Source organism: Carassius gibelio, chromosome A21, assembly GCF_023724105.1.
Source record: "Carassius gibelio isolate Cgi1373 ecotype wild population from Czech Republic chromosome A21, carGib1.2-hapl.c, whole genome shotgun sequence".
Lineage (NCBI taxonomy): Eukaryota > Metazoa > Chordata > Actinopteri > Cypriniformes > Cyprinidae > Carassius > Carassius gibelio.
This window is the reverse complement of record NC_068391.1, coordinates 2,916,430-2,928,530: the sequence shown is the minus strand read 5'-3', so window position 1 is coordinate 2,928,530 and position 12,101 is coordinate 2,916,430. Positions and strand designations below refer to the sequence as shown.

At 34.8% G+C, this 12,101-nt stretch overlaps 2 protein-coding genes across 3 annotated transcripts; one reads left to right on the top strand and one right to left on the bottom strand.

The window, feature by feature from the left end:
- Nucleotides 1-1,831: 1,831 nt before the first annotated feature.
- LOC127941846 (ribosome biogenesis protein NSA2 homolog) lies at nucleotides 1,832-5,771 on the top strand. Its single transcript, XM_052537293.1, has 6 exons — nucleotides 1,832-1,999; nucleotides 2,766-2,953; nucleotides 3,045-3,195; nucleotides 3,722-3,901; nucleotides 5,256-5,448; nucleotides 5,535-5,771. Exons 1-6 carry the CDS (start codon nucleotides 1,997-1,999, stop codon nucleotides 5,600-5,602), a joined length of 783 nt encoding a protein of 260 aa, XP_052393253.1. The 5' UTR covers nucleotides 1,832-1,996; the 3' UTR covers nucleotides 5,603-5,771.
- A 688-nt stretch (nucleotides 5,772-6,459) lies between these two features.
- Nucleotides 6,460-11,883, bottom strand: tor1 (torsin family 1). 2 transcript variants are annotated; one of them, XM_052537292.1, is made up of 5 exons: nucleotides 11,548-11,883; nucleotides 8,857-9,122; nucleotides 8,552-8,727; nucleotides 7,518-7,645; nucleotides 6,460-7,392 (listed from the first exon to the last, which is right to left on the bottom strand). In XM_052537292.1, the coding sequence occupies exons 1-5, from the start codon at nucleotides 11,741-11,743 to the stop codon at nucleotides 7,148-7,150; spliced, it is 1,011 nt and encodes a 336-aa protein (XP_052393252.1). In that variant the 5' UTR covers nucleotides 11,744-11,883; the 3' UTR covers nucleotides 6,460-7,147. The 2 variants fall into 2 exon arrangements, with proteins under 2 accessions (XP_052393252.1, XP_052393251.1); XM_052537291.1 differs by lacking the exon at nucleotides 11,548-11,883 and adding an exon at nucleotides 10,123-10,416.
- Nucleotides 11,884-12,101: the final 218 nt, after the last annotated feature.

The window sequence follows — 12,101 nt, the reverse complement described above, 5'->3', positions numbered from 1 at the left end:
TTATAATTGTTTTATGACTGCAAGTCTTTCTCCTCAAATGCTCTCGAGCTTTAAATTTGCGTTTGAGCCCATGTGAAAGAGTAGCATAATTTACATATGATTTACAGATTATTTTAATAAATATCAAACATTTCATTCAATTGTGCATTATAGCTGACACCTACATGAACAATTACATTTGTTTTTATGACTATAAGTAATTCTCCTCAAATGCTACTGACGTTAGAAAAGTGTATAACAAATAACTTTAAAGATGGTCCTTAAATTTGAGACTCATCCAACGTCCAACATCAAGCCAACTTTATGTGTTTTTTTTTTTTTTTACTTTTAGTTTTCTTTTCTCCTCGCTGGATTGGATTCATCCATCAATTATGAACATTCAGTCGCAAACATGAGGCGCTAGCGGTCGCGAGCGTGGATGGGAGAATGGAGGAAGTTTTTTTTGTTTTTTGGAGCAACTGGGATGGTGCCCCCTCTGGGAGTTGGTGCCCTAGGCAGATTGAGTCAGTTCGGGAGTTCGGAGCGGGATCGCGAATCATTTGAGTCAGTTCGGGAGTTCGGAGCAGGTTCGCGAATCATTTGAGTCAGTTTGGGGATCGCAAATCATTTGAATCAGTTCGGGAGTTCGGAGCAGTTTCGCGAATCATTTGAGTCAGTTATGGGGATCGCAAATCATTTGAATCAGTTCGGGAGTTCGGAGCGGCTTCGCGGATCATTTGAATCAATTTGAGAGTTCGTAATGGGTTCGCGAATCATTTGAGTCAGTTATGGGGATCGCAAATCATTTGAGTCAGTTCGGGAGTTCGGAGCAGGTTCGCGAATCATTTGAGTCAGTTTGGGGATCGCAAATCATTTGAATCAGTTCGGGAGTTCGGAGCGGCTTCGCGGATCATTTGAATCAATTCGAGAGTTCGGAGCGGGTTCGCGAATCATTTGAGTCAGTTCGGGAGTTCAAAGCGGGTTCGCGAATCATTTGAGTCAGTTCGGGAGTTCAAAGCGGGTTCGCGAATCATTAGAGTCAGTTTGGGCATAGACGAGTTTGGGGATCGCAAATCATTTGAATCAGTTCGGGAGTTCGGAGCGGGATCGCGAATCATTTGAGTCAGGTCGGGAGTTCGGAGCGGGTTCGCGAATCATTTGAGTCAGTTTGGGGATCGCAAATCATTTGAATCAGTTCGGGAGTTCGTACCGGGTTCGCGAATCACGAAAGAAAATTATTTTTATTAAGGACAAATAAGGGATGTATAGTACTAAATATAGTAAGTGTTATTTTAGTATAGTTTTTATTAATGGTTTTATTATTCTTTCATTTTCCATTTTAATTTTAGCTAAAGCTTTAGTAATTTTAATGGGTGTGAATACTATTTTTATAAGTATATTATGTATTTGTATTAATCTTTATTTAACTTTTAGTTATTTTGTATATCATTATTATTTAATATCATATATGTATTGCATTAAGTTATAAAATAAGCATTGTACTAATACATATTATTAGGAGATACAGAGTGACATTTGATATTTATATGCGTTTTAAATAAGTTATACTATAATTCTTTCTCTAATTTACATAACAGTTGTAGAACATTTTAACTTTGTTCTTTCCATAGTTTATTCTCTTTTCGCCCTACAAATAGAAATATAAACATGGATATTAAACTGGCATAAACATAGATTTTAACCGTTTTAGACCATAAATGTGACACAAAACAGCCTGGTAATGAAGTTAATTTTCATAATTACAAATCTATAACGATAACATATTTATTTGAGAGTTTATTTTTCTATGTGTGTTACACCTAAAACGGTCCTCGAGAGAACAATTGTGACGGACGCATTTGACAGACGCGCTTCCTCTACAGAACAGGCTCCGAGTGAAGAACATCACGAGCTCGAGCCTCAAATAAAAGCATCAAAATATCAGATCTGAAGAACCAACAGCGGATTAAACGACGCGTGACAGCTCTATAAACGGCTCAACACCACAGAATACAGCATGGTAAGAAGAAGCTGCTGCCAGAGTCGTGGGAAAGAAAGAAAGACTTTGACTGACATGTGCCTCAGTGTCTGTTTAGTAACGTGTCAAATATTTTTAATGTATATATTTTATATGCAACTACATACTGCACACACTACAGGAAAATATATGGTGTTTGTTATTAATTTTTTTTTTTTTTTTTTTACACTTTGCCTTTCCATAAATTAAAAAGTTTTATTTTATTTTTTATTTTATTTTTATGTTTATTTATTAAATGAAAATGAGAAAGGGTTGCCTTTACAGCTGAAATAAAATGTTTTTATATATTTAATGCCAGTTAACAATGGTTTTATTTCAAATAACATTTCTTTTTAGTAAACTATAGCAGCTAATACTTTATTTATTACTGGTATATACTATACCTTACCTTAGTTAAATAATGCAAATATTATTAAAACTGAGTCAAATTAATTATAAAAGAGTCATAACTGTAAAGGCATCTCTTATAATATATTTGTTCATCTTCTGATTTTGTTATTACAAACCAAGTGAGCCATATTCGCATGCTATCTTTATACTTTTATATATGGCTATTAGTTTTCACTTTGATTTGTGATGCATACAGTCATATTTCCCATGACATACGTTCAGTTATGATTCAATTTGGGAAAACAATGAATTATCAATAATACAATTAAGTGTAATTTTAGAATTATCACTAAATATTGAGATGAAGTTGAACTTGGAGTTTACAAACGACTCTGTGTGTGTGTGTGTGTGTATACAGCCGCAGAACGAGCACATTGAGTTACACCGCAAGCGGCATGGCTACCGTCTGGACCACCACGAGAGGAAGAGGAAGAAGGAGAGCCGAGAAGTGCACGAAAGATCACACAAAGCCAAAAAGATGATCGGCCTCAAAGCCAAACTCTACCACAAACAGAGACACGCCGAGAAGATCCAGATGAAGAAGACGTGAGTTTTACTTGCAATCCGCTTCCCTTTGGTCAGAATCTAGGCAGAAATTATCTCTATGCACTGTTGCATAATTATTATTTGTGTTCAGCATTAAGATGCACGAGCAGAGGAAGAGCAAACAGAAGGACGATGACAAGACCCCAGAAGGGGCGGTGCCAGCTTACCTGCTGGACAGAGAGGGCCAATCACGCGCCAAGGTTCTCTCCAACATGATCAAACAGAAGAGGAAAGAGAAAGCTGTAAGTATCCCATCAGACCACAGCTTTCTGCTCTTACAGGAAAACTATTCAATCTTGCTTGAATCAGTATATTATTCTGATTTCTGAAGATCATGTGACAATGAAGACTGGAGTAATGATGCTGAAAATACAGCTATGATCACAGGAATAAATGACATTTTACAATATATTAAAATATGAAATTGTTATTTTAGATTGTAATAATATTTTATAATATTACAGTATCTTTAATCAAATAAATGCAGCTTTGGACAGCACAAGACACTTCTTTCATTAACATTAACAAATCTTTATTATCAGTAGAGTAAATGCTGGATCTATTGTAACCGAGAAAGAAAAAACAAACACATTTGGAGCGAAAATTAATTTTTGTTTTGGTGTTTAAATATAAAATCTGACAAGTCCCGTCTTTCCATTTTGTCTTTTCCTCATTAATTATAACGTCTCGTTTAATAGTGTGACACATTACAGAAGTCAGTCTGTTTGCATTCACCAATCGCCTTTTGATTTTTGTGCCTCTCTTTAGGGAAAGTGGGAGGTTCCTCTCCCGAAGGTTCGAGCCCAGGGCGAAACCGAGGTTCTGAAGGTCATCCGCACAGGAAAGAGACAGAAAAAGGCCTGGAAGAGGATGGTGACCAAAGTCTGTTTCGTAGGAGACGGATTCACACGCAAACCGCCCAAATATGAGCGCTTCATCAGACCTATGGTAAAATATCACACATGCACCCTCAAGATCAAAATAATACCTTGAGTGAGCTGTCACTTCATTTCATTTATATTATTGTACTTAAAAAAATTAAAATAATAATAATGCTTATTTTAAGGAAGAAATTTTTTTTATTTTCTTTTAATTTATTTTTTATTTGTTTAAATGTATCTTTTTCAGTGTGGTTCTGGTATACATTTGTCAAGTCACTATAAAATAAATAAATAAATAAAAATAAATAGTGAATATAGAATGCATTATCCAGCATTATTTCACACTACAAATATGTAAATATTTGTTTAAAATTCACCATAAGATCCCATTAGTTAACTTTAGTTAATGGATGAAAATTAACTAACAGTGAGCAATACATTTGTTACAGTATTTATTAATCTTCATTAATAAAAATACAGTTGTTGGCCCATCAAATAATAAAAACAGATACAACTTTTAATAATGCATTAGTAATCGTTGAAATTAATTGTAAAATAAATACATATTTTAACAAAATATAAAGATACATTGTATTTCTTTTTAAAAAATATAACATTTTTAACAAAATATATACATTTATTTTAAAGTAGTTACTATATTTTAGTGTAAATATAAAAAGAGCTGTGATTTGAATGTAGGGATATGCCAGTATCAAATTTTCATGTTGCGATTAATTGTTCATGCTTTTATCACGGTATACGTTATTATCAGGATATTTAAATTTAGTTTTAGTTAGTGGCCATAAAACAGTATAACATGTTTAATAACTTTTTTCCTTATAACAAAAATAAATATGCAATAAAGCAATACAGAATTTTTCATTGGCAGTTTATGTTAACTAATGAAGCCGTAATGTAAAGTGTGAACGAACAATAAAGTATCAAAACACTTTCAAACAATATGTAGGGTATGTTGTAGTCCAGATTAAAACGTAAAAAAAAAAAAATTTCAAACTTTTTCTCAGCCTATTAAGTCTAAATATTTAATAATTTGGCGCTGTGATGAACAACACAGCAAATCCTAATGGCTATTTAAATATGTTTTAGAAAGTAGAGCAGCTGCTTTATTTATGGGGTTTCCAGAGTAATGGCTGCATTCTCTGCAGTTTAGCGCCATCTGCTGTCAGAGAGTGAAGGTGCTTTCAGTCTCTCACGTGTTCTTTCAAGCAGCATACAGTGCTGTCGTGCAGTTTTACCAGTTGATGGGAATAGTATTCTTAAAATGCATTCCAAATTCTGAATAATTTATAATATATAATTATTCACGGTATTTAGAAGTGCCCACGATAACAACATAGTGCATATTCATTACCGAGATGTATCGCATAACCGAATACCGGCACATGTTTTTATGTCTACAGGGTCTGAGGTTTAAGAAGGCACACGTCACTCATCCTGAGCTGAAGGCCACCTTCTGTTTGCCCATCCTGGGTGTGAAGAAGAACCCGTCCTCCTCCCTCTACACCACTCTAGGGGTCATCACCAAGGGAACGGTCATCGAGGTCAACGTCAGTGAGCTTGGATTGGTCACGCAGGGCGGGAAGGTCATCTGGGGTGAGTTTCTGATTGGTTCTTCACTTTTGTCCGTGCTCAAACATGTTTTGCAGAATGAAAGACTGAGATATAATCTTGTGTTTCAGGTAAATACGCCCAGGTGACGAATAACCCCGAAAACGATGGTTGCATTAACGCCGTTTTGCTCGTATAATGGAAACCTGAAACGTTGGATATGGAACTGTGCCTCCGAGTGCAATACTGTTAATCACATCAGAAATCATCTGGGAACTCATTAGAAAAGATGATTTGAAGACAGTTGATGGAGTTGCGTCATCACTTCTGGATCAGAAATAAAGTGCTGTTTTTTTCTTCTTCTAAAAGATGTTGTCAAAAATGGTTTCTCTTTGCATATTGTACTGCGATACATTGATGGTGTCACAGCAGTATTTACATGGTATCCTGAGACACTTCACACCCGCCATTTAATCATTCAGATGCCATAAAAAGTAATCATTCACAGACGAAGTTACATTGTGTACTATTAAACCTTTATGTGATAAATTATGGCACTAAAAGAAAAGTCTATAAATCCAACAAATTCTGAATTTATTATTGAAATGGTTAAGATGTTAAAATTAGGCATATTCAATTATTGGCCGAGTTCATAAGCTGATTTATTCTTAATAAACCTAGAAATATTGGGACGTTTTAAAATTATGATTTTCAATTATTATATTTTTTTTTTTGCAAATAATATGCATTTTTAGCTTTGCGCTGCTCAAAAATATTTAATTGCCTAGTATTTCGTACCAAAAATCCTGTTTTGCCATGGGATAAACTCGCAATTGTCTTTGTGAGAATTGTGAGATATAAAAACAAAATTGCTAAATATATATATATATATATTGTGAGATATAAAAACAAAAAAAGATATAAACTTGCAAGTGCAAGAAAAAAATAATTTTAAGATATTTTTTTTTATTATTCTAGATATTTTTATACTCCGTTAATTTCTAGAATATGTAAATGAATGTGAGTACAATAATAAAATTCTCAAGACAAATCAAGTCTGTTTAGATTATAAAGCTTTATCAAAATCATCATCCTTCAAGTATTTTATCTTGGCGCATCTCAAAATCATAGTTTCATGAATGTCTCAAATCTGAAAACATGTTTGAACAAGATCATTAGATAATGCAAAATAATGAATAAATGTTCATCGGCTGTATTCTGAACTCTTTTTGACTTACTCAACAAAAGCTTCGATCAGAACCGGAAGCACATATCGACAACATCCTGACAGTGATGCATTGGAAAAACTTTCATTGGTCAAAATTAGATTCAAGTTCTTCATTCGCAATTAACCCTGACATTTAAAAAAAAAAAAAAAAGGTAGAAATGTATCTGATATTTCAAGATAAAGGCAAATTAGCTTTTCCCATCACTATCATTAATACAGATCTTTATAAAATCGCCAACAGACATTTTTTTTAGGAGCTCCACAATGTGCAAAGTCATTTAATAACCCCATCAACAGAAACGCCCTTGAGAACAAGGACTCCAGCAGCTGATCAGACATGAATAAAACAGTCTCCATTATTGTTTAAAACAACTGTGATTGAGTAAAAAACCTCCTAGCATGTCATTCAGTCTCAGGAGCAAATCTGCAATTCCTTCGATTGCAGTTCTGTGGAATAAAGCACACAGTAGATCACAGGTTTGCTGTCTTTGAGTCTTTGTTTTTTGCGCTCTCGGATCAAATATAGAAGTCCAGTCTGCTGGGAATAACCTTGCAGCCCTGCATGGAGAACACACGCTCCTCTTTAGGGAAGTAGTTCAGGTCGCGGGCCATGGTTTCAACCACTTCTTTATCTGGGACGTGACCCTTGGTGACCATCTCAGCCAAGCCGCACTGAATGATGTGCTTGTACTCCAGAGGAAGGAACGGCACGAAGAAATCCACCAGGTTCTTATCGATTAAACTAGTGTGCCAGAAACCACCTGAGGAAAGAGATCTTCATTACAATGGAAACCGTAAGCAAACTACGGTCAGACTGGAGGAACAAAATGACTTTAAATGCACTGATCCACAGCTCCATATAATAGCAAAGAGAAACCAGACGTACTGTTTTTGTTGTTGAAGACTGACAGTGAAAGTGCCGTCTCTAGATCCTTCAGCTGGATCTCCTCTCGTTCTCTAGCATCCCTCCAGAAATCCAGAGCCACCTGGACGATGTTCTCACCCCCGGCATTGCTGAAAAACAAAAGCAGGTAAGCTACAGAAGATGTTCAGATGTGTATATATATATATATGCCATATTCGGTTTTCAATTATTGCATTGACTTCCCTATATCTCTGGGATTGAATTATATAGAGCCTTAAAATGTACGATTTCTTAGAAAGCAGAATCTAAAAGGATATTGAGATATTTTTGATAATCCTTCCTTTACAGGAATGCAAACGTCAGAAAAATACAATTTTGGCTATCATGCAATTGTTTTGACAGGGAAACAAGACATTATTTGTTCTTCAGTCATTCCTCTTTGAAAGAATGAAGTATCGTCTGAATGCAAAGTGACCCACATTTGGTTTTCGCTCAGTGTACAATTTCACAATTTGCTCTTGGAGCCACATTGAAGTCACAATATCTCTGTAAATGAACGATACAGGTACTTAAAAATGTAAATACTGATAGAAAAGTTTATTAAGAATCCAAATCTAAAAGGATATTACGAGATCTTTAATACTTCTTGAGTTACAAGCACACAAACTTAGGCAAAACTGCTAATTTTATATTTCTGAACGGTCACCACCGGCATTTCATGCAACAAAGACTGCTAAAGTCAACAGATTTTACTGATCTCGGTGTAAAAATGGCATCTTTCTAAAGTTATTTTTATTTATTATTTTAATTTTGCTCAGAATCTCAGGTGAAAATATACATTTTGATCCAATATGAACTACTTGGTGAATGAAATTTAAGAATTTGGCTGTCAACACTATGTATGTTTGTCTTTCCTCAGAAAACATGAACAAAATCAAAACATTTCATATCACTTTCTGAAACTTGGTTGATTGCAGCAATCAAGCACAATTAACACTGATGACTAGTGACCATTTGCGTTAACTACAGATTTGGAGACGTACAATGACACGGACCTGAGGAAGATGAAGATGGCCTGTCTGTACGACACTCCGTTCAGGTTGTCATAGAAGTCCAGGTAAGGTTTAATACTGTCGATCAGCCCGGGATGCATTTTATCCATTTCATCGAAGATGAACATTGAACGCGGGCAGATGGAAACATTCCCTCGTATCCACTCCTGTAACTGGGTCTAAACACACACAAAACAAGCTTTTTGTACAAATATGACTATAAAACAATCGATTCAATCACCACACTGGATGCTTTGTGTTGGTTCGGGTGAAATATATGATGTCATTTCTGTGTATAAACTCATTACCTTGTACGAGTCGATGTGAGCCTCATGGGGAAAGTGTGCCGTCGCTGTAAACAGATGAACGAAGTTGCTCGTCATGCCTTTCTCGTAAATATTTTCTGCTATGAGTTGGCTCACGAAGTTCTTCCCGGTCCCCGTCCAGCCGTGGAGGGACAGAACCAGCGGTTTCTTTGGGGTTTTGTTGTTCATGAAGCCCGTGACGGCTTTGATGATGACCTCAGCAGCGACATGCTGCCCGTACAGCTTCGTGTTGAGGTCATTCTTCAGTCCTGTGGACCAGAGGACAGATTTACAGCAATCATGTGATTTATACATAACATCTGCACTTTAATTAATTAATTATGCACTGGACAACTAATTATGTTTACTTGTTTACAACAGGTTTGTTATAGTTAAACTAGTTATTTGAAATATTGTGTAGTAATGTAATAATAATAATAATGACGCATTCTGCATAAAATGCAGAATCAATATTCAGTACAGTTTAATAAAAATGTTATGAAAATTTAAATGTAAATAAAGCCCTTTTATCAATACAATAAAATAAGAACTAAATTACTTAATAAAATAACAACATTGAATTAAATAATAAATAATAATAAAGGCCTTATTTCTAATTTACATGTACTTTAACTTGATAACTAAAATAAAAAAACTAAAATGAAATGAATAAAAACTATATAGGTGTATTTAAAAGGAAAAAATAAACTAAGACCAACGACAAAATTACAAAAACTTTAACAAAAAAAATAAAATGAAAACTTATTCAAAACATAAATAAAAACTATAATATCATATCAATTATGCACAAATAACGCTGGTTCACCGAGGAAAAATAAATATCACACATATAGCTGTGTTTTTAGATGCATGTTGATTCAATTCACATTTACTCACATTGAACAAATCATTGAGATAACAAGACAAGCTTATTTGTTTACAATTAGAATTTGAAAATAAACTAATACCTTAGGCTGCAATGTTTTTACAAATATTATTTAAAAAATAAATAATAATAAAAAAATAATAATAAATATATATATATAATTTGCATTAAAAAAGCCATCCCAAAAAATATTACAAATATTATTTGAAAAATAAATAATAAAAAAATAATAAATATATATATATATATAATTTGCATTAAAAAAGCCATCCCAAAAAATAATAAACAGAATTATAACGAACGAAAGAAACAAATAAGAGATGTGCATTGTGCGCGCTTTTGCCTGAGATAATTCACACAAAAAAAAAAAATCAAAAGTTGACCTGTCGCATTAAAGTTGAGCCAGCTCTCATTACAGGTTTCGTATAAATAGTGATAGAGCTTCCTGCCCAGCGCTGCGACTCCGGTCCCCAGCAGCAGCGAGCTGCACACGGGCTCTATGGCCTCCACCAGCCGCCCTGAGATCAGGACGCAGAGCAGCACGGTGGTCCATGCACGAGGCGGCCGATATTTCATTTTACTAAAACGAGCATCTATATTTTTCATTGGAAAAAGAAAGGAAAATCAACGACAACACGGGGATCCATCTAACAGCACCAACCTTTCCTACTTGGGAAAAGTGACGTTGTTTGCGCACGACGCATGCGCGCAGCGTTCTGTTCAACGGCGCACGTTTTTTTTTATTTTGCAATTTGGTCACTACTAGGTCAAAACTGTGAATATTAAGTACTTGCCTATGCGTTTACAAAACACGTTTACATATTATGAGATGAGATATGATATTTGGCTGAATTATTTTATCATAATATAAATTATTAATGCAATTATTAAGATACTTGCGAACAAATACAAGACAATAAGCAGCATCACAAACCTGAAAGCACACTCACATCACGGAGATTTCTATTTAACATCTGTATTTTTTTCTGTGTTTGTTCATCTGCAAAATGTCCATAGGACGTTTCCTATCAGATGTCACAAAGACATTTAAAAGTTTTCTTTAAGATGTTTATGATGTAAAACTGACATCTTAAAGACATCTATCAGCTGTTTGTACACAGCTGATGCTTAACAGATTAAGTGATCTTTAACAGACATCTTGCAGACGTACTACCTGTGCTATTTAGTGCAATAATACATGCGTATATGTGCATAGCATCAATGCAATAAATATGAGGTCCAATGCATTTACGTTTACAACAACGTCATTTAGCAGACGTTTTTTATTCTGATCGATTTACAAATGAGGACAACAGAAGCATAATATATATATATATATATATATATATATATATATATAGATAGATAGATAGATAGATAGATAGATAGATAGATTATAGATAGATAGATAGAGATATATATAGATAGATAAATAGAAATAGAAAGCTATTGTTTTTTAAATAAAATAAGTTTAACATATAAAGTAAAATCAAAATAGAATAGAAAGTCAGAGGGTCAGATGAAGATGCATCATATGTAGCTATTATCATATACGTGTCAGGTGCATTATACACACCATCAGTTAAGTAAATACGCTATCAATACAAGTGGCTGTTTAAAATTAATAAATTATGCATGTCTTGTCTGCCTATTTGTATGTCATTTAAAATACAGGCATCAACATGGAATAATTTATTCATTTTAATAAAGATAAATGTGTGGGATATAATTCTTCCTGATGGAATATGTGGATACGATAAACACATTCGTACTTGCGTTCAGAAACCACAAATAAAGCTCTTGCGAACCTGTTTGGTTGTATGAGATCCACTCCGGTCTGCAGCACTCCTGGAAGTAGTAGAACACGTTCTGATAGCGGGCCAGGAATCCGGTGAGAGCCGCTGCCATCCCGACCGCGATGCTGGTACTGATCGGCTCTATCGCCGCCGTGACCGAGACACTGCACAGAACACAGCCAGCGAACAGCAGACATGTCAGCCGCATTCTGCACTCTGACACCGAGCACGGAACCCGATTCGAATCCGGTGAATTACTAAATAATGAACCGCAACTTCCGTAAACCGAATCAAAAGCGTCCGATCGGAATCAAACACGAGCTGCGACGAGTTCCGCGCCAGTGACGTCACGCGGATCTATAGAGTTGAAAGGTTATTGTGATTTAATTGTATTGCTATAATTGTTCTAGTTAATTCTCTCTCTCATCAATTGAACTTGTGACCGCTTTATTTTAATTTTTATTAGTTTGCTTAATGTAAGATCTTGAGTTTTTATTAATTGAGTATTATAGCGTTAAATATTTGAGGATTGAGAGATCTCACTAAAGAAAAGCCTTATTGAGAAC